The following is a 20,873-nucleotide window of genomic DNA, read 5'->3' on the forward strand; positions in this document are numbered from 1 at the left end:
GTTACTGTGTGTACAGTGTGTGTCAGTGTGTGTTACAGTGTGTTACACTGTGTTACTGTATGTACAATGTGTCAGTGTGTGTTACAATGTGTTACACTGCGTTACTGTGTGTACAGTGTGTCAGTGTGTGTCAGTGTGTGTTGCAATGTCTTACACTTTGTTTCACTGCGTTACTGTGTGTACAGTGTGTCAATGTGTGTTACAGTGTGTTACACTGTGTTACTGTGTGTACAGTGTATCAGTGTGTGTTACAGTGTGTTACACTGCGTTACTGTGTGTACAGTGTGTCAGTGTGTGTTGCAGTGTGTTACACTGTGTTACACTGCGTTACTGTGTGTACAGTGTGTCAGTGTGTGTTACAGTGTTACACTGTGTTACTGTGTGTACAGTGTGTCAATGTGTGTTACAGTGTGTTACACTGCGTTATTGTGTGTACAGTGTGTCAGTGTGTGTTGCAGTGTGTTACACTGCGTTACTGTGTGTACAGTGTGTCAATGTCTGTTACAGTGTGTTACACTGTGTTAGAGTGTGTACAGTGTCTCAGTGTGTGTTACAGTGTGTTACACTGCGTTACTGTGTGTACAGTATGTCAGTGTGTGTTGCAGTGTGTTACACTGTGTTACACTGCGTTACTGTGTGTACAGTGTGTCAGTGTGTGTTACAGTGTTACACTGCATTACTGTGTGTACAGTGTGTCAGTGTGTGTTGCAGTGTGTTACACTGTGTTACACTGCGTTACTGTGTGTACAGTGTGTCAGTGTGTGTTACAGTGTGTTACACTGCGTTACTGTGTGTACAGTGTGTCAGTGTGTGTTGCAGTGTGTTACACCGTTTTACACTGTGTTACCGTGTGTACAGTGTGTCAGTGTGTGTTGCAGTGTGTTACACTGTTACACTGCGTTACTGTGTGTACAGTGTGTCAGTGTGTGTTACAGTGTGTTACAGTGTGTTACAGTGTGTTACACTGTATTACCCTGTGTTACAGTGTGTTACACTGCAGTGTGTTACACCGTGTTACACTGTGTTACTGTGTGTACAGTGTGTCAGTGTGTGTTGCAGTGTGTTACACTGTTACACTGCGTTACTGTGTGTACAGTGTGTCAGTGTGTGTTACAGTGTGTTACAGTGTGTTACACTGTATTACCGTGTTACAGTGTGTTACACTGCGTTACTGTGTGTACAGTGTCAGTGTGTGTTGCAGTGTGTTACACCGTGTTACACTGTGTTACTGTGTGTACAGTGTGTCAGTGTGTGTTACAGTGTGTTACACTGTGTTACTGTGTATACAGTGTGTCAGTGTGTGTTACACTGTTACACTGCGTTACCGTGTGTACAGTGTGTCAGTGTGTTACACTGCGTTACACTGTGTTACTGTGTGTACAGTGTGTCAGTGTTTGTTACACTGTGTTACAGTGTGTTACACTGCGTTACCCTGTGTTATAATCTGTTACACTGCATTACTTTGTGTACAGTGTGTCAGTGTGTGTCAGTGTGTGTTGCAGTATGTTACACTGCGTTACTTTGTGTACAGTGTGTCAGTGTGTGTCAGTGTGTGTTACAGTGTGTTACACTGTGTTACAGTGTGTCAGTGTGTGTCAGTGTGCGTTACAGTGTGTTACACTGTGTTACTGTGTGTACAGTGTGTCAGTGTGTGTTACAGTGTGTACACTGCATTATTGTGTACAGTGTGTCAGTGTGTGTTGCAATGTGTTACACTTTATTACACTGCGTTGCTGTGTGTACAGTGTTTCAGTGTGTATTACAGTGTGTTACACTGCGTTACTGTGTGTACAGTGTGTTACACTGCGTTACTGTGTGTACAGTGTGTCAGTGTGTGTTGCAGTGTGTTACACCATGTTACACTGTGTTACTGTGTGTTCAGTGTTTCAGTGTGTGTTACAGTGTGTTACACTGCGTTACTGTGTGTACAGTGTGTCAGTGTGTGTTGCAGTGTGTTACACTGCGTTACACTGCGTTACTGTGTGTACAGTGTGTGTCAGTGTGTTACAGTGTATTACACTGTGTTACTGTGTGTACGGTGTGTCAGTGTGTGTTACACTGTGTTACACTGCGTTACTGTGTACAGTGTGTCAGTGTGTGTTGCAGTGTGTTACACTGTGTTACACTGCGTTACTGTATACAGTGTGTCAGTGTGTGTTGAAGTGTGTTACACTGTTACACTGCGTTACACTGCATTACTGTGTGTACAGTGTTTGAGTGTGTGTTACAGTGTGTTACACTGTTACACTGCTTTACCCTGTGTTACAGTGTGTACACTGCATTATTGTGTACAGTGTGTCAGTGTGTGTTGCAATGTGTTACACTTTATTACACTGCGTTGCTGTGTGTACAGTGTTTCAGTGTGTATTACAGTGTGTTACACTGCGTTACTGTGTGTACAGTGTGTTACACTGCGTTACTGTGTGTACAGTGTGTCAGTGTGTGTTGCAGTGTGTTACACCGTGTTACACTGTTACTGTGTGTTCAGTGTGTCAGTGTGTATTACAGTGTGTTACACTGCGTTACTGTGTGTACAGTGTGTCAGTGTGTGTTGCAGTGTGTTACACTGCGTTACACTGCGTTACTGTGTGTACAGTGTGTGTCAGTGTGTTACAGTGTATTACACTGTGTTACTGTGTGTACGGTGTGTCAGTGTGTGTTACACTGTGTTACACTGCGTTACTGTGTACAGTGTGTCAGTGTGTGTTGCAGTGTGTTACACTGTGTTACACTGCGTTACTGTGTACAGTGTGTCAGTGTGTGTTGCAGTGTGTTACACTGCGTTACACTGCATTACTGTGTGTACAGTGTTTGAGTGTGTGTTACAGTGTGTTACACTGTTACACTGCTTTACCCTGTGTTACAGTGTATTATACTGCGTTACTGTGTTTACAGTGTGTCAGTGTGTGTTTCAGTGTGTTACACTGCGTTACTGTGTGTACAGTGTGTCAGTGTGTGTTGCAGTGTGTTACACTGCGTTACTGTGTGTACAGTGTGTCAGTGTGTGTTACAGTGTGTTACACTGTGTTACTGTGGGTACAGTGTGTCAGTGTGTGTTACACTGTGTTACACTAACTCAGTGTGTGTTACAGTGTGTTACACTGCGTTACTGTGTGTACAGCTTGTCAGTGTGTGTTACAATGTTACACTACGTTACCCTGTGTTACAATGTGTTATACTGCGTAACTGTGTACAGTGTGTCAGTGTGTGTTGCAGTATGTTACACTGCGTTACTGTGTGTACAGTGTGTCAGTGTGTGTCAGTGTGTGTTACAGTGTGTTACACTGCATTACTGGGTACAGTTTGGCAGTGTGTCGTGCAATGTGTTACACTTTATTACACTGCGTTACCGTGTGTACAGTGTGTAAGTGTGTGTCACAGTGTGTTACACTGCGTTACTGTGTACAGTGTGGCAGTGTGTGGTGCAATGTGTTACACTTTATTACACTGTGTTACTGTGTGTACAGTGTTTCAGTGTGTGTTACCGTGTGGTACACTGCCTTACTGTGTGTACACTGTGTCAGTGTCTGTTACAGTGTGTTACACCGTGTTACACTGTGTTACTGTATGTACAGTGTGGCAGTGTGTGTTGCAATGTCTTACACTTTGTTTCACTGCGTTACTGTGTCTACAGTGTGTCAGTGTGTGTTGCAGTGTGTTACATGTGTCACACTGCGTTACCCTGTGTTACAGTGTGTTACACTGTGTTACAGTCTGTTACACTGCGTTACTGTGTACAGTGTGTCAGTGTGTGTTGCAGTGTTACCCTGTGTTATACGGCGTTACTGTGTGTACAGTGTGTCAGTGTGTGTTACAGTGTGTTACACTGCGTTACTGTGTGTACAGTGTGTCAGTGTGTGTTGCAGTGTGTTACACTGCGTTACTCTGTGTACAGTGTGTCAGTGTGTGTTGCAGTGTGTTACACTGCGTTACTGTGTGTACAGTGTGTCAGTGTGTGTTACAGTGTGTTACATGTGTTACACTGCGTTACCCTTTGTTACAGTGTGTTACACTGTGTTAGTCTGTTACACTGCGTTACTGTGTACAGTGTGTCAGTGTGTGTTGCAGTGTTACCCCGTGTTATACTGCGTTACTGTGTGTACAGTGTGTCAGTGTGTGTTGCAGTGTGTTACACCGTGTTACACTGCGTTACTGTGTGTAAATTGTGTCAGTGTGTGTTGCAGTGTGTTACAGTGTGTTACACTGCCTTACTGTGTGTACACTGTGTCAGTGTCTGTTACAGTGTGTTACACCGTGTTACACTGTGTTACTGTATGTACAGTGTGGCAGTGTGTGTTGCAGTGTGTTACATGTGTTACACTGCGTTACCCTGTGTTACAGTGTGTTACACTGTGTTACAGTCTGTTACACTGCGTTACTGTGTACAGTGTGTCAGTGTGTGTTGCAGTGTTACCCTGTGTTATACAGCGTTACTGTGTGTACAGTGTGTCAGTGTGTGTTACAGTGTGTTACACTGCGTTACTGTGTGTACAGTGTGTCAGTGTGTGTTGCAGTGTGTTACACTGCGTTACTGTGTGTACAGTGTGTCAGTGAGTGTTGCAGTGTGTTACACTGCGTTACTGTGTGTACAGTGTGTCAGTGTGTGTTACAGTGTGTTACATGTGTTACACTGCGTTACCCTTTGTTACAGTGTGTTACACTGTTAGTCTGTTACACTGCGTTACTGTGTACAGTGTGTCAGTGTGTGTTGCAGTGTTACCCCGTGTTATACTGCGTTACTGTGTGTACAGTGTGTCAGTGTGTGTTGCAGTGTGTTACACCGTGTTACACTGCGTTACTGTGTGTAAATTGTGTCAGTGTGTGTTGCAGTGTGTTACAGTGTGTTACACTGTGTTACTGTGTGTATAGTTTGTCAGTATGTGTTACAGTGTGTTACGGTGTGTTACTGTGTGTTGCTGTGTGTGCAGCATGCGTTACAATGTGTTACACTGCGTTACTGTCTGTACAGTGTGTCAGTCTGTGTCGGTGTGTGTTACTGTGTTAAACTGCGTCACTGTGTGTACAGTGTATGTTGCAGTGTGTTACACTGTGTTACTGTGTACAGTGTGTACAGTGTGTGTTACAGTGTTACACTTTGTTACACTGCGTTACTGTGTGTAGTGTGTCAGTGTGTGTTGCAGTGTGTTACACCGTGTTACAATGTGTTACTGTGTGTTCAGTGTGTCAGTGTGTGTTACAGTGTGTTACACTGTGTTACTGTGTACAGTGTGTCAGTGTGTGTTGCAGTGTGTTACACTGCGTTACTGTGTACAGTGTGTCAGTGTGTGTTGCAGTGTGTTACAGTGTGTTGCTGTGTGCAGAATGCGTTACAATGTGTTACACTGCGTTACTGTTTGTACAGTGTGTCAGTGTGTTTCAGTGTGTGTCAGTGTGTTACTGTGTGTTAAACTGCGTTACTGTGTGTACAGTGTGTGTTGCAGTGTGTTACACTGTGTTACACTGCGTTACTGTGTGTACAGTGTTTCAGTGTGTGTTACAGTGTGATACACTGTTACACTGCGTTACTGTGTGCAGTGTGTCAGTGTGTGTTACAGTGTGATACACTGTTACACTGTGTCACTGTGTACAGTGTGTCAGTGTGTGCCAGTGTGTGTTACAGTGTGTAAAAACTGTTACTGGGTGTACATTGTGTCAGTGTGTGTTACACTTTGTTACACTGCGTTACTGTGTGTACAGTGTTTCAGTGTGTGTTACAGTGTGTTACACTGTGTTGCTGTGTACAGTGTGTGTTACAGTGTGTTACACTGCGTTACTGTGTACAGTGTGTCAGTGTGTGTTGCAGTGTGTTACAGTGTGTTGCTGTGTGCAGAATGCGTTACAATGTGTTACACTGCGTTACTGTTTGTACAGTGTGTCAGTGTGTGTCAGTGTGTGTCAGTGTGTTACTGTGTGTTAAACTGCGTTACTGTGTGTACAGTGTGTGTTGCAGTGTGTTACACTGTGTTACACTGCGTTACTGTGTGTACAGTGTGTCAGTGTGTGTTACAGTGTGATACACTGTTACACTGTGTTACTGTGTGCAGTGTGTCAGTGTGTGTTACAGTGTGATACACTGTTACTGCGTTACTGCGTTACTGTGTGTACAGTGTGTGTTGCAGTGTGTTACACTGTGTTACACTGCGTTACTGTGTGTACAGTGTTTCAGTGTGTGTTACAGTGTGATACACTGTTACACTGCGTTACTGTGTGCAGTGTGTCAGTGTGTGTTACAGTGTGATACACTGTTACACTGTGTCACTGTGTACAGTGTGTCAGTGTGTGCCAGTGTGTGTTACAGTGTGTAAAAACTGTTACTGGGTGTACATTGTGTCAGTGTGTGTTACACTTTGTTACACTGCGTTACTGTGTGTACAGTGTTTCAGTGTGTGTTACAGTGTGTTACACTGTGTTGCTGTGTACAGTGTGTGTTACAGTGTGTTACACTGCGTTACTGTGTACAGTGTGTCAGTGTGTGTTGCAGTGTGTTACAGTGTGTTGCTGTGTGCAGAATGCGTTACAATGTGTTACACTGCGTTACTGTTTGTACAGTGTGTCAGTGTGTGTCAGTGTGTGTCAGTGTGTTACTGTGTGTTAAACTGCGTTACTGTGTGTACAATGTGTGTTGCAGTGTGTTACACTGTGTTACACTGCGTTACTGTGTGTACAGTGTGTCAGTGTGTGTTACAGTGTGATACACTGTTACACTGTGTTACTGTGTGCAGTGTGTCAGTGTGTGTTACAGTGTGATACACTGTTACACTGTGTCACTGTGTACAGTGTGTCAGTTTGTGCCAGTGTGTGTTACAGTGTGTAAAAACTGTTACTGGGTGTACATTGTGTCAGTGTGTTTTACACTTTGTTACACTGCGTTACTGTGTGTACAGTGTTTCAGTGTGTGTTACAGTGTGTTACACTGTGTTACGCTGCATTACTGTGTGTACAGTGTGTCAGTGTGTGTTGCAGTGTGTTACACTGTGTTACTGTGTGTACAGTGTGTCAGTGTGTGTTACAGTGTGTTACACTGCGTTACTGTGTACAGTGTGTCAGTGTGTGTTGCAGTGTGTTACAGTGTGTTGCTGTGTGTGCAGAATGCGTTACAATGTGTTACACTGCGTTACTGTTGGTACAGTGTGTCAGTGTGTGTCAGTGTGTTACTGTGTGTTAAACTGCGTTACTGTGTGTACAGTGTGTGTTGCAGTGTGTTACACTGTGTTACACTAAGTTACTGTGTGTACAGTGTGTCAGTGTGTGTTACAGTGTGATACACTGTTACACTGCGTTACTGTGTGCAGTGTGTCAGTGTGTGTTACAGTGTGATACACTGTTACACTGCGTTACTGTGTGCAGTGTGTCAATGCGTGTTACAGTGTGTTACACTGTGTCACTGTGTACAGTGTGTCAGTGTGTGCCAGTGTGTGTTACAGTGTGTAAAAACTGTTACTGGGTGTACATTGTGTCAGTGTGTGTTACACTTTGTTACACTGCGTTACTGTGTGTACAGTGTTTCAGTGTGTGTTACAGTGTGTTACACTGCGTTACTGTGTGTATAGTGTCAGTGTGTGTTGCAGTGTGTTACACTGCGTTACTGTGTGTACAGTGTGTCAGTGTGTGTTGCAGTGTGTTACACTGTGTTACACTGCGTTACTGTGTGTACAGTGTGTCAGTGTGTGTTACAGTGTGTTACACTGCGTTACTGTGTACAGTGTGTCAGTGTGTGTTGCAGTGTGTTACAGTGTGTTGCTGTGTGTGCAGAATGCGTTACAATGTGTTACACTGCGTTACTGTTGGTACAGTGTGTCAGTGTGTGCCAGTGTGTGTTACAGTGTGTTAAACTGTGTTACTGCGTGTACAGTGTGTCAGTGTGTGTTACAGTGTGTTACACTCTATTACTGAGTACAGTTTGTCAGTGTGTGTTGCAGTGTGTTAAAACTGTTACTGGGTGTACATTGTGTCAGTGTGTGTTACACTTTGTTACACTGCGTTACTGTGTGTACAGTGTTTCAGTGTGTGTTACAGTGTGTTACACTGCGTTACTGTGTGTATAGTGTCAGTGTGTGTTGCAGTGTGTTACACTGTGTTACACTGCATTACTGTGTGTACAGTGTGTCAGTGTGTGTTGCAGTGTGTTACACTGTGTTACACTGCGTTACTGTGTGTACAGTGTGTCAGTGTGTGTTACAGTGTGTTACACTGCGTTACTGTGTATTGCTGTGTGTGCAGAATGCGTTACAATGTGTTACACTGCGTTACTGTTGGTACAGTGTGTCAGTGTGTGCCAGTGTGTGTTACAGTGTGTTAAACTGTGTTACTGCGTGTACAGTGTGTCAGTGTGTGTTACAGTGTGTAACACTCTGTTACTGAGTACAGTTTGTCAGTGTGTGTTGCAGTGTGTTACACTTTGTTACACTGCGTTACTGTGTGTACAGTGTTTCAGTGTGTGTTACAGTGTGTTACAGTGTGTTACACTGCGTTACTGTGTGTACAGTGTGTCAGTGTGTGTTGCAGTGTGTTACACTGTGTTACACTGTGTTACACTGCGTTACTGTGTGTACATTGTGTCAGTGTGTGTGTGAGGGCTTTAAAAGATGAAACTGATTTAGCTAGCCTAACTTCCTCAGGCAGGTCATTCTAAAGTCTAGGCACCCTAATAGAGAAAGCGTAGTCACCTTTAGTCTTGAGCCTAGACTGTGGAACAGCCAAAAGGGCCTTGCCCGAGGATCGAAGGCTGCGTACCGGCTCATGAAAGGTTAACAGGTCAGCAATATAGCTAGGGGCTAGACCTTGCCGTGCTTTAAATGTAACCAGTAAAATCTTAGAATCACTTCTAAATCTAACTGGTAACCAGTGCAGATGCGCTAAGATTGGGGTAATATGGTCTCAAGTTTGGTGCCAGTTAAAATCCTAGCTGCGGCATTTTGAACAAGCTGGAGACGTGAGAGTGATTTTTGACTGAGGCAGGCATACAGAGAGTTGCAATAGTCTAGGCGAAATGAAATAAAAGCATGAATTACTTCCTCTAAATCAGTGTGAGATAAAAATGACTTGATTTTTGATATATTTCTCAGTTGAAGGAAGCAGGACTGCATGACTCTCTTTACCTGCCCCTCAAAAGTCAGATCACTGTCAAAAATCACTCCTAAGTTTCTGGCTCCTGGCTTTATATTAGATGATAAGTCACCTGGATCATGTAAAATAAGATTTCTTGAGTTTGGCTGCCCGAATAAGACTATTTCAGTTTTGATTTCATTTCACTGAAGAAAGTTTTGGGACATCCAACACTTAATATCCTTGAGACAGTTTCAGAGAGTATTAAAGCAATTGGGATCATTATGTCTTAAGGGTAGATATAACTGTGTCGTCAGCATAGCTGTGAAAAGAAACGTTATGCCCAAGTGGAATCATGTAGAGGGAGAAGAGGATGGGGCCAAGGATTGAGCCCTGTGGAACCCCACAGGTGATGTCTGCTGTGGTCGACGATGACTTGCCAATTGGGACAGAGAAGGTAGATAAATAGGATTTAAGCCACCTCAATGCTAAATCTGACATACATGTGTGCACCCAATTATTCCTTTCCTTCAAGAAAAAGACTCTCACTCAGCAGTGGTCTGGGGGTCGGCATCAGGACAGCTTACTTTGCTAGAGGTTGTTGTGCTTTTAATGGTCTGATTGGGCTTCTTCACTGGAACTGTCCTCTTCATTTGGGGGAACTTTCAGGTTGTTGAGGGGGAAGGTGGGCTGTTTTAAGTTCAGAGGGCAAACTGGTAGTGACATTATGAACAATATCATAAATTCTCACCAAACAAGTCATGTGTATGTGTCTGTTTGTGTGTATGTGTACACAGTGTGTGTGTGTGTGTGTGTGTGTGTGTGTGTGTGTGTGTGTGTGTGTATCCTGAGTGAACTGTATCAGTTCCTGCAGTAGCTTCTAGCTGCAGCAGTCAGTTCAGTCTCTGTTCAGTGTGACTGAGGGAGGTTTTTGTACGACGCTTTACCACTGTATGAACACATACTGACTGTTGATAATATGGAAACTCTGACAGTAGTAAACTGCTGCATCTTCAGCCTGGACTCCACTGATGGTCAGAGTGAAGTCAGTCCCTGATCCACTGCCTGTAAAACGATCTGGAATCCCTGATGCTCGATAACTAGCATAGTAAATGAGCAGTTTAGGAGTTTCTCCATCTCTCTGTTGGTACCAGGCTAATTCGTGGTAGGTGCCCCCAAAATAAACCTTGGGACTGGTTCGACATCTGATGGTGACCGAGCCTCCCGGAGCAGAGCTCACTGCTCCAGGCTGAGTCACTGTGCTCTGGCCTCTGGACTCTGAGGATACAGAGACAGAAACATAAACCACCGTCATGGTTTTCTCCGCTTCATTTCAGAGGGACGGATGTTCATAGAGGAGAGGAGTTTGATTCTCTGGACTTTACCTGTGAAGCAGCAGCAGAGGAGAGTCCAGATGAGGATGGAGATCAAAGTCATGTTTTGATGAGGAGGATTTCTGTGGCTTCTGTTGTCATGAAGGACAGCTGTCAGTCATCCAGTGTTCAACTCTCAGGACTATAAACTCTCCCAGAGCACTGGAGCATGGTGCTGCTGATGCAAAGTGGCTCTCTATGGAAATGCACTGACTGACTCCAACAGGGACTTGGATTACTGTGATGATGCTGTTTCTAAATGGATCAATCAAGTTACCAAACTCTTGATTAACAATGTATTCACACAAAATTTGATGTAGATTTGGCTCGATGTCTATAAACAAGTTTTCTTCAAGGATATCTCATGTCTTGTTTCAGTTTACTGCTAGATAAATCAATATCACTACAAGAAAAAATTAACAATAGACAAATAAAAAAATATTAAAGTTGGAACTTTGGTGCATAATATGATAGTTTAGCTTGTTATTATATCAGTTAGCTAAAGTTTTATGAAGTGAAAATAATTTTGGTGAGTTTGTTTTGTTCAAAGTGAGAGAGCCGTGTCTCTCTAGAGTGAGAGGTTTTTGTACAGCCACTCAATGAGTTTGTATCACTGTGGGTGACTTTTGGTGGAGGAACCAGACTGGATGTTGGAAGTAAGTTTCTGAACAAATTTTCAATATCATATTATTTATTAAGGCTTTAATTGCTGTGTCAGAATTTTAGAAGTAGATATAAATATCTTGTGACTTATAGTGTCCTTTTCTTTTCTCTGTTTCTCTCCTTAACCATGGAGTCTAACTTACAGCTGCTTTACTGCACTTTTCCTTACACATTGTAGGACTGTCAAAAGTCAACAGCTTGAGCTTTAGAAAAGGTTTTTACAAAAAAATACTATTTTTGAAATGGTTTGCCAGGTTCTTTTTTAATTTCCCAATTTCACCATGAATGTAAATCAAATTAAAGTAATGAGCATTTCTATATACCTGAAAATGTGAAAATATAGCCAAATCTCATGCTTTCAAATATAGCATACTTAAACATTATTTTGACAGTTTGCTAATTCTAATTGCTGTTTTAAATCTAACCCTGCTTTTTTACAGTTTTCTTCAACACAATCCATGTGTTGTTATTATTTATATTTTGACCATTATTTCAACTGGCTTGCGGTTATTTCATGAAAAAATTTAAAATGTATTGGTAATCTAATTCTTTCATATTTTTCACTTTTTAAATAACATACAGTTAGAGAAAATTGAAAATTTAGAGGAAATTTTTAAAATGTAGCAAATATATGCTGATATGCATGAGAGGGTTCTTAAAGGGAAGTGAAACAATGTGTGAGTGAGTGACTGGTGGAGCATAAGAACCATCTGACAGAAACTCCTTAAAGGGGAAAATCGACTCTCACACAGTAAAGGTGTCAAACCGCCTGGTGATTGATTGACAGCTGCAGCCTTCCTGTCCTCTAAGCTGATTGGTGTCTCCTAGGTGATGTCCGTCCCACCCTGACGGTGCTGCCCCCCTCCAGCGTGGAGCTGCAGCAGGGGAAGGCCACGCTCATGTGCCTGGCCAACAAGGGCTTCCCCTCAGGCTGGAGGCTGGCCTGGAAGGTGGACGGCAGCAGCAGCAGCAGCAGCTGGGAGGAGAGCAGGAGCCCCGGGGTGCTGGAGAAGGACGGCCACTACAGCTGGAGCAGCACCCTGAGGCTCCCTGCAGACCAGTGGGGGAAGGTGGGCTCTGTGACCTGTGAGGCCACCCAGGGCTCCCAGTCTCCGCTCTCAGAGACACTGAGGAGAGACCAGTGTTCCCAGTCCTGACCTGACTCACTGGGACTTCTGCTACTGGTTTTACTCTGCTACTGCTCTCCGTCTGCACTCAGCACTGTAGTCTCTCTCTCTCTCTCTCTCTCTCTCCCTCTCTCTCTCTCTCTCTCGCTTTCTGTCTCCAGACTCATTACATCTTTAAATAGTAATGTTTTCTTGCTCGCAGTATGCCAATATTCTTGATATGTTAAGACAATAAAGATCTATTCACCAAATCAGCTGTGTTTACATGGTATCCATGTGTCCATGTGTATTTTGTATTATATTATTCATTAACTCTGTGACAGCAACATGACAGTGACTGTGTTTACCAGTGTTATCCTAAAGACAGGTAGGAGCTAGTTGTGGATGTAAGGATGAAAGGAGGCCATTTCCATTTTTATCTCTTATCACTGGTTGCATGACTGGAGCAAAATTGTTCTCATTTATTCTTTTTCAAATTTCTCTGTATTGTTACGCCTAGATAGATAATCAAATGTTAACCCAATGATCCCTAATCACCAAAGTGTTCTATTGGAAGGCTTATGATTTTGTCAAGTTTATACCCTATCTATAAAATATGCTGAGTCTTTGAAATACATCTACAAAAGTAGTAAAAGAAATTTCAGGATTAGAAATAAAAAGCAGGATATCGTTAGCATAAAGGGATATAACATGAGTGTGACCTCCAGTTTTGACCCCTGAAATATATACATGTGTGTGTTCTGTCTCTGCAAAGGGTTCAAGCACTGAGACAAATAAAAGTGGTGACAACAGATACCCTTGATGTGTCCCCCTTTCCGATTAAAAGCTAGAAGACGTCTTTAAAAATTAAAAGGAAGCATTATCACTGACAGAGGGTTGTCCAGTTTTCTGACCTGAGGCTGAATGGAGCACAACAAGTCAAGTGTGTGTTTGTGTTTGGACTGAACCAGTCTTCCCAGTCTTGGTTTGAGAGGGTGGAGAAGGAACAGCTGAATGGTTGGGAAGTTGACTTTCAGCAGATTGGAGGTCAGCATTGGGAGGTCAAACATGAATAGAGATGGATTGACATGCATTGAAACAGCCAAGAAAATGTATCTCTACTTCATAAATAATGTCAAATTAATTACATTTAGACTCACTGAAAATAGTTTACATTGAATCTGTTCAATTCTGAGGTTGGGAGAATTTTTTTGCTAAAGGACTCTCGGTATGTTTGTCCTAAAATATGATACATTTAAATAATATTGAAATACACAATGCATTAAATTGTTTTTTGGAATAAAAGATACTCAGCATATTTCACTAAAAATCCTATATTGAAATCAGTATCTTGTTGAAATCTCATTAACATTATGCATTAAATAATATATTTTGAAAACATTAAATAATTTTATATAATTCAATGTCTCATAATCTGTTTTAAAATATCTTGCTTCATGACAGTTTAAATTCTATATTTAAAATGTGTTTGACTTTGAGTAAAGTGTGACTTATTGTAATAGTAATCCTGTTTCAAACCAAGTTTCAACAATATAATCATTAAAACTATATTACAAATTAGTTTTCATGATGAAAATGTAATTATTGTGTGCTATTATGAATTCTATGTTTAGTCAAATATCTAATGTTTTAGTTTCTGTGCAGCTGTTGAGTCAGATCAGTTCCTCTCCAGCTGAGGGAGGTTTTTGTACGACGTTGTATCACTGTGTGAACGGTCTGCTGTAATCCTGCTGACAGTAGTAAACTCCTGTATCTTCAGTCTGGACTCCACTGATGGTCAGAGTGAAGTCAGTCCCAGATTGACTCCCACTAAAACGATTTGAAATCCCAGACTGACGGGTTGCAGCATTATAAATCAGGAGTTTAGGAGCTTCTCCAGGTTTCTGAAGGTACCACTGGAGGTCATTACTAACACCTGAACTGGTTTTACATTTGATAGAGACAGTCTGTCCTGGTTCAACAGACTGAGATTCAGGAGACTGGCTCAGAATGATTTCTGCTAATGAATCTGAAAAATATCAAAACAGAAGGATTATTGAGACAAATACAACTTGGAGAAAGATGATCAATTTCAAAACAGAAGAGTATCATTTCTTTAACATGGAGAATAGATGGAAGAAGGTAAATGCTGGTTGTTTCAGTGTTTCTCCATCATAGCAGAACATCATTCTGGTAAACCTGGTTACATCCTGAAACAAAGTTTTCAGAAGAGAGTCTCACCCTGAACAAGGAGCCCCAGGGTGCCCAGCAGGAGAATCTGTGACATCATCATTGTGCTGCCGGCGTGTCAGTGTCTCTGAAAGGCCTGGACAGCCACTGATCAACACTGGCCTCTTAACGGGTGGAGAGCAGAGAGGCAGGACAGATATGCAAACACACACACACACACACACACACACACACACAGACATAGAGAGAGAGAGAGAGAGAGAGAGAGAGTCAGTGAAGTGTAGATGTCCTGAGCATATCATGGTGTTTCCCCCTCACTGGGAGCATTAACTATTTACATTATCTTCATGTACATGCAGAGTTTTTGCACTACTTTTGCACTACTAGTCCAAGTTTCCATAACATGTGTCAAAAATTATTTAAGACACATGTTGACACAATTTATTTGATGCATTGCATGGGTAAAGTTGACTAAGCTGGGTGTTTCTTTGCTGTATCTTTTAAATCAATGTATTTTATCATTACATATCTTGTTCTTGATGTTCTGGATGTTTCTTTTTCTTTTCATCTTTATTACTTTTGGAGTAATAATACTTTTTGCATTTCTATCACAAATTACCCGCATACATTCTCTATGGAATGTGTTAGGGATCTTTGATCTTTGCAGTTTTTACAGTCAGGAACAACATCACAGACAACACTTTTTTGACATGTAACATAACAATTTTGCAACTCTGCAAGAATGCTCATGTAACAAATTTAAGTAAGTTATATTCTACTTTTCTGATGTCTTATGGTAGATTATGTTACATCATATTTACATATCCCCTACTATAGTGAGAAACAAATTTGTACAAAACTACGAGCAAGATAGCTGTTGTGGATGTACTGTTGACCTAACTAGTATAATTGAATATAATAATTAGCTAGTTTAGAGATTTAATAATGTTGACCGGTGCATTTAACCTTATTTATCTAGAGATTGAATATTACTCAGTTATAGTCACATATCGACTAATTCATCAGTTGATTTATGTGCATTTAAAATGAAGTACCTTCTTTTGTTTTTCTGGTCACAATAGTTCCAGATATACAGCAGAAAGTGTCATAGATGCTGACTGAGGACCAGATACCAGATCAACAGATGCTGGCTTAGGAGCCTATTGCTGGTCCTGATTCAGATTCTGACATGTCTGATGCTTCTGACTTGGACTGAGAGACAGGGACAAGCTGTTTGTGGATGCACCTGGGAGTCAAGCTCTCCTAGATAAACAGACAGAGGACTCTTCTGATGAGACTCCTGAAGAGGAAAGTCAGAATCAGTCTGATAGATCAAGTGGACAGGGGTTTTATCAGAGTGAGCTTCGTCCCTCTGAAGGCACAGCAAGAACCCATAACATCCTGAGGAGCTTCCCAGACCTGCAGTAGGACCAACTGCTGTGTCCCCAAAAGATGCCTGGGAGATGTTCATCATTGAAGAGCTGCTCAAATGCACCAATTTAGAGGTTTTGACACTCCTTGCTGGTGGAGAAAAGAGCTGGGATTTGTCTATGTAGGAGATGTTTTTAGATCCACAGCAAAATCCAAACTACCAGGCCACAGTGAGGCTCAACAGGTATAAGGATATCTGCTGCCTTTTTATATTGAAATATTATGACTGCTGAAAGGTCAAGCAGATTTCAAACATCAAAACCGTCCTGTATGATCCAAATCACAGCTCAAATACTTATTTTTTGACCCAGGTTATGTATTCTATGGGGTTTGAATAGGTTATGTATCAACTTAATAAATTGTCTTAATAAAGTGTCAGGGCATTGTTCATTTATTCCTCTTGTTTTAGCCTTTATGTTTTTAATTAAATCCCTTTTATTGTTCATCCACATTATTTTGAGTCATTGTTAGTTTGCTATTCAATAAAGTTTAATACTATTTATTATTATTCCATGTCAGTAAAATGCCCACACCTGCTTTCAACATATTCCCTTGTTCTTGGTGCTTGTCTGTATTTCCAGTGGCTTGTCTTTATTTTCTGATGCCAAGGTTTCCTTCTACAGTCTCACACCACATTCCCCTCTTCTGGCCTGACTCAGTGTCTGTACAATAGATACATGTGTTCACCCAACTATTCCCTTCCTTGAAGAAAAAGACTCTCTTGACTTTCTTCTATCTAAACAAGGCTTCCTGATCCAGTTGACTGAATGATCATCCTGATCTGTTTGGATCCTGACAGTCCAGATATTCCAGGACCAGCGTGGATAAGCTGTTTGGATCATTCAGCAGTGGTTTGGGGGTCGGCATCAGGACTGCTTACTTTGCTAGATGTTGTTGTGCTTTTAATGGTCTGATTGGGCTTCTTCACTGGAACTGTCCTCTTCATTTGGGGGAACTTTCAGGTTGTTGAGGTGGGAGGTGGGCTGTTTTAAGTTCAGAAGGCAAACTGGAAGTGACACTATGAACAACATCATAAATTCTCACCAAACAAGTTGTGTGTGTGTGTGTGTGTGTGTGTGTGTGTGCGTGTGTGTGTGCATGTGTGTGTGTGTGTGTGTGTGTGTGAGTCCTCAGTGAACTGTATCAGTTCCTGCAGTAGCTTCCAGCTGCAGCAATCAGTTCAGTCTCTGTTCAGTGTGACTGAGGGATGTTCATAGAGGAGAGGAGTTTGATTCTCTGGACTTTACCTGTGAAGCAGCAGCAGAGGAGAGTCCAGATGAGGATGGAGATCAAAGTCATGTTTTGATGAGGAGGATTTCTGTGGCTTCTGTTGTCATGAAGGACAGCTGTCAGTCATCCAGTGTTCAACTCTCAGGACTATAAACTCTCCCAGAGCACTGGAGCATGGTGCTGCTGATGCAAAGTGGCTCTCTATGGAAATGCTCTGACTGACTCCAACAGGGACTTGGATTACTGTGATGATGCTGTTTCCAAATGGATCAGTTAAGTTACCAAACTCTTGATTAACAATGTATTCACGGAAAATTTGATGTAGATTTGGCTTGATGTCTATAAACAAGTTTTCTTCAAGGATATCTCATGTCTTCTTTTAGTTTACTGCTAGAGAAATCAATATCACTACAAGATAAAATTAACAATACACAAATAAAAAAAGATTAAAGTTGAAACTTTGGTGTATAATATGATAGTTTAGCTTGTTATTACATCAGTTAGCTAAAGTTGTATGAACTGAAAATAATTTTGGTGAGTTTGTTTTGTTCAAAGTGAGAGAGCCGTGTCTCTCTAGAGTGAGAGGTTTTTGTACGACGGCTCAATGAGTTTGTATCACTGTGGTTCACTTTTGGTGGAGGAACCAGACTGGATGTTGGAAGTAAGTTCACCTATCTAATGTTTTTATTAAACCATTAGCTACATTTTAATTTCTTGCATATGCAATGCACTTTAGAGCAAAATATTTGACTTTCCATGTTAATATATAATTTTTAAACAAACAGTTTTCTCTCACCAGTGAAAAAACACATTAATTAATGTAATCCAAATGACCAATCTAATTAATATAAGTTCTTGGGCCAGAGGAGAAAGCATGTATTCATAACTCTTAGTTTAATGTTGCATCTTGAGGCATTGTAGTTTTAGTTTTGTCTGGTAAAGTGAGAGAGCCGTGTCTCTCTAGAGTGAGAGGTTTTTGTACGGCGGCTCAATGACTTTGTATCACTGTGGTGGACTTTTGGTGGAGGAACCAGACTGGATGTTGGAAGTAAGTTTCTGCACAAATTTTCAATATCATATTATTTATTAAGGCTTTTATTCCTGTGTCATAATTTTAGAAGTAGATATAAATATCTTGTGACTTATAGTCTCCTTTTCTTTTCTCTGTTTCTCTCCTTAACCATGGAGTCTAACTTACAGCTGCTTTACTGCACTTTTCTTTACACATTGTAGGACTGTCAAAAGTCAACAGCTTGAGCTTTAGAAAAGGTTTTAGAAAAAATTACTATTTTTGAAATGGTGTGCCATGTTCTTGTTTAATTTCCCAGTTTTACCGTACATGTAAGTCAAATTAATAAGTAATGAGCGTTTCTATATACCTGAAAATTTGAAAATGTAGCCAAATCTCATGCTTTCAAATATAGCCTGCTTTAACATTATTTGGCAGTTTGCTAATTCTAATTGCTGTTTTAAATCTAACCCTGCTTTTTTTTTTACAGTTTTCTTCAACACAATCCATGTGTTACTATACATTTATATTTTGACCATTATTTCAACCAAATCATAGAAAGTTTTAATATGTATTGGTAATCTAATTATTTCATATTTTTCACTTTTTAAATAAAATACAGTTTGAGAACATTGAAAATTGGGAGGACATTTTTTAAAATGTAGCAAATATATGCTGATATGCATGAGAGGGTTCTTAAAGTGAAGTGAAACAATGTGCGAGTGAATGACTGGTGGAGCATAAAAACCATCTGACAGAAACTCCTTAAAGGGGAAAATCGACTCTCACACAGTAAAGGTTTCAAACCGCCTGGTGATTGATTGACAGCTGCAGCCTTCCTGTCCTCTAAGCTGATTGGTGTCTCCTAGGTGATGTCCGTCCCACCCTGACGGTGCTGCCCCCCTCCAGCGTGGAGCTGCAGCAGGGGAAGGCCACGCTCATGTGCCTGGCCAACAAGGGCTTCCCCTCAGACTGGAGGCTGGCCTGGAAGGTGGACGGCAGCAGCAGCAGCAGCAGCTGGGAGGAGAGCAGGAGCCCCGGGGTGCTGGAGAAGGACAGCCACTACAGCTGGAGCAGCACCCTGAGGCTCCCTGCAGACCAGTGGGGGAAGGTGGGCTCTGTGACCTGTGAGGCCACCCAGGGCTCCCAGTCTCCGCTCTCGGAGACACTGAGGAGAGACCAGTGTTCCCAGTCCTGACCTGACTCACTGGGACTTCTGCTACTGGTTTTACTCTGCTACTGCTCTCCGTCTGCACTCAGCACTGTAGTCTCTCTTTCTCTCTCTCTCTCTCTCTCTCTCCCTCTTCATCTTACCAGACTCATTACATATTTAAATAGTAATGTTTTCTTGCTCGCAGTAATGCTGATAATCTTGATATGCTAAGACAATAAAAACCTGTTCACCAAATCAGTTGTGTTTCGATGGATATTATTAGAGATGTCTCTAATCCTGCCTTAATGGTAACAGTGGTTCAGTTAAACCACAGAGATTGAGCTTGGCTCAGTGCAAAATCAATGGGATTTTATAATTATTGGTGATGATTGGAGAAATAAATAATGGGTTTATGTAATGCATTGTCACACATCCGAAATGGAAAAATACCTATACTAAGCAACATTCCAATATGCTCACTTAATACGTAACCTTTGACCCATATTTTCACCTTAAGTGCCTAAAACACAAGGATACTGAATCAGTTTAAACTCTAAATTAACATCTTGTGTGTTTTTCACAGAACTGTGAGCCTGGAATGTGCAAATGCCCAAATCTCATAGAAAACACTGAAATAATAACTTGTTGTCTTCTAGAAGAAGGTGCTCACCTCTTATTATGCATCTATTTAAAGTGTTAGAACTATAGTTATCATTGGTTGTTCAGTCTTGTTCGTATGACCTTATACTTTTTGACCAATAGCTTTATTATATTGTGTATTAACATAATCATGAATATTCAACACTATAAAACTCTGCATAATCATCCACATTTTGAGTTCCTTGGTTGGATTGAATAAACCTGCCAAACTGCCAATCTCTCGTACTGAATTATACTTCCACACAGTGACTCTGTTTACCAGTGGTATCCTAAAGCTAGGCAGGAGCTAGGTGTGGATGTAAGGATGAAAGGATACTATTTTCATTTTTAAAGATCTTTATCACTGTTTGCATGACTGGAGCAGAATTGCTTTTATTTATTGTTTGCAAGTTTCTCTGTGTGGTCACACCTCGAAAACAAATCCAATATTACAACCAATGGAAAATCGCCCAATGATCCCTTATTATCAAAGTGTCATATTGGTAAGGCTTCTGGTTGTGTCACGTTTATACTGTATCCACAAAATATGGTGAATCTTTGTAATAATTCTGCAAAAGTAGTAAGAGAAATTTCAGGTTTGGAAACAAAAAGCAGAATATCATCAGCATAGAGGGATATAACATGAGTGTGATCTCCAGTTTTGACTCGGGAAATATTTACATGTGTGTGGTCTGTCTCTGCAAAGGGATCGAGCACTGAGGCAAATAAAAGTGGTGGCAAGGGACTGTAAAGAGAGTAAAAGCTATAGGAAAAGCTAGAGGACTTCCTTAAAAATTTAAAGGAAAAATGATGATTGAAAGAATGTTGTTCAGTTTTTTAGGCTGAATCATTCACAACAAGTCTTGTGTGTGTTTGTGTTTGGACTGAATCAGCCTTCCCAGTCTTCCCAGTCTTCCCAGTCTTGGTTTGAGAGGGTGGAGAAGGAACAGCTGAATGGTTGGGAAGTTGACTTTCAGCAGGTTGGAGGTCAGCATGGGGAGGTCAAACATGAATAGAGCTGGATTGACACACAG

The 20,873-nt window shown here is 41.3% G+C and overlaps 2 gene segments (V, D, J or C); both read left to right on the forward strand.

The window, feature by feature from the left end:
* The first annotated feature begins 9,418 nt into the window (after window positions 1-9,418).
* On the forward strand, window positions 9,419-12,451 carry LOC139648120 (Ig kappa-b4 chain C region-like). The segment is given in 3 exon segments: window positions 9,419-9,502; window positions 11,011-11,074; window positions 11,910-12,451. Coding segments are annotated over 3 exon segments (477 nt in total).
* A 5,191-nt stretch (window positions 12,452-17,642) lies between these two features.
* LOC139648121 (Ig kappa-b4 chain C region-like) lies at window positions 17,643-19,528 on the forward strand. The segment is given in 3 exon segments: window positions 17,643-17,699; window positions 18,011-18,086; window positions 18,917-19,528. Coding segments are annotated over 3 exon segments (462 nt in total).
* The last annotated feature ends 1,345 nt before the right edge of the window (window positions 19,529-20,873 follow it).

Source organism: Centroberyx affinis, unplaced genomic scaffold (genome assembly GCF_046629955.1).
Source record: "Centroberyx affinis isolate AG114_WGS23_722 - 3 ecotype Tasmania unplaced genomic scaffold, CSIRO-AGI_Caff_v1 ptg001162l_1, whole genome shotgun sequence".
NCBI classification, from domain to species: Eukaryota; Metazoa; Chordata; class Actinopteri; order Beryciformes; family Berycidae; genus Centroberyx; species Centroberyx affinis.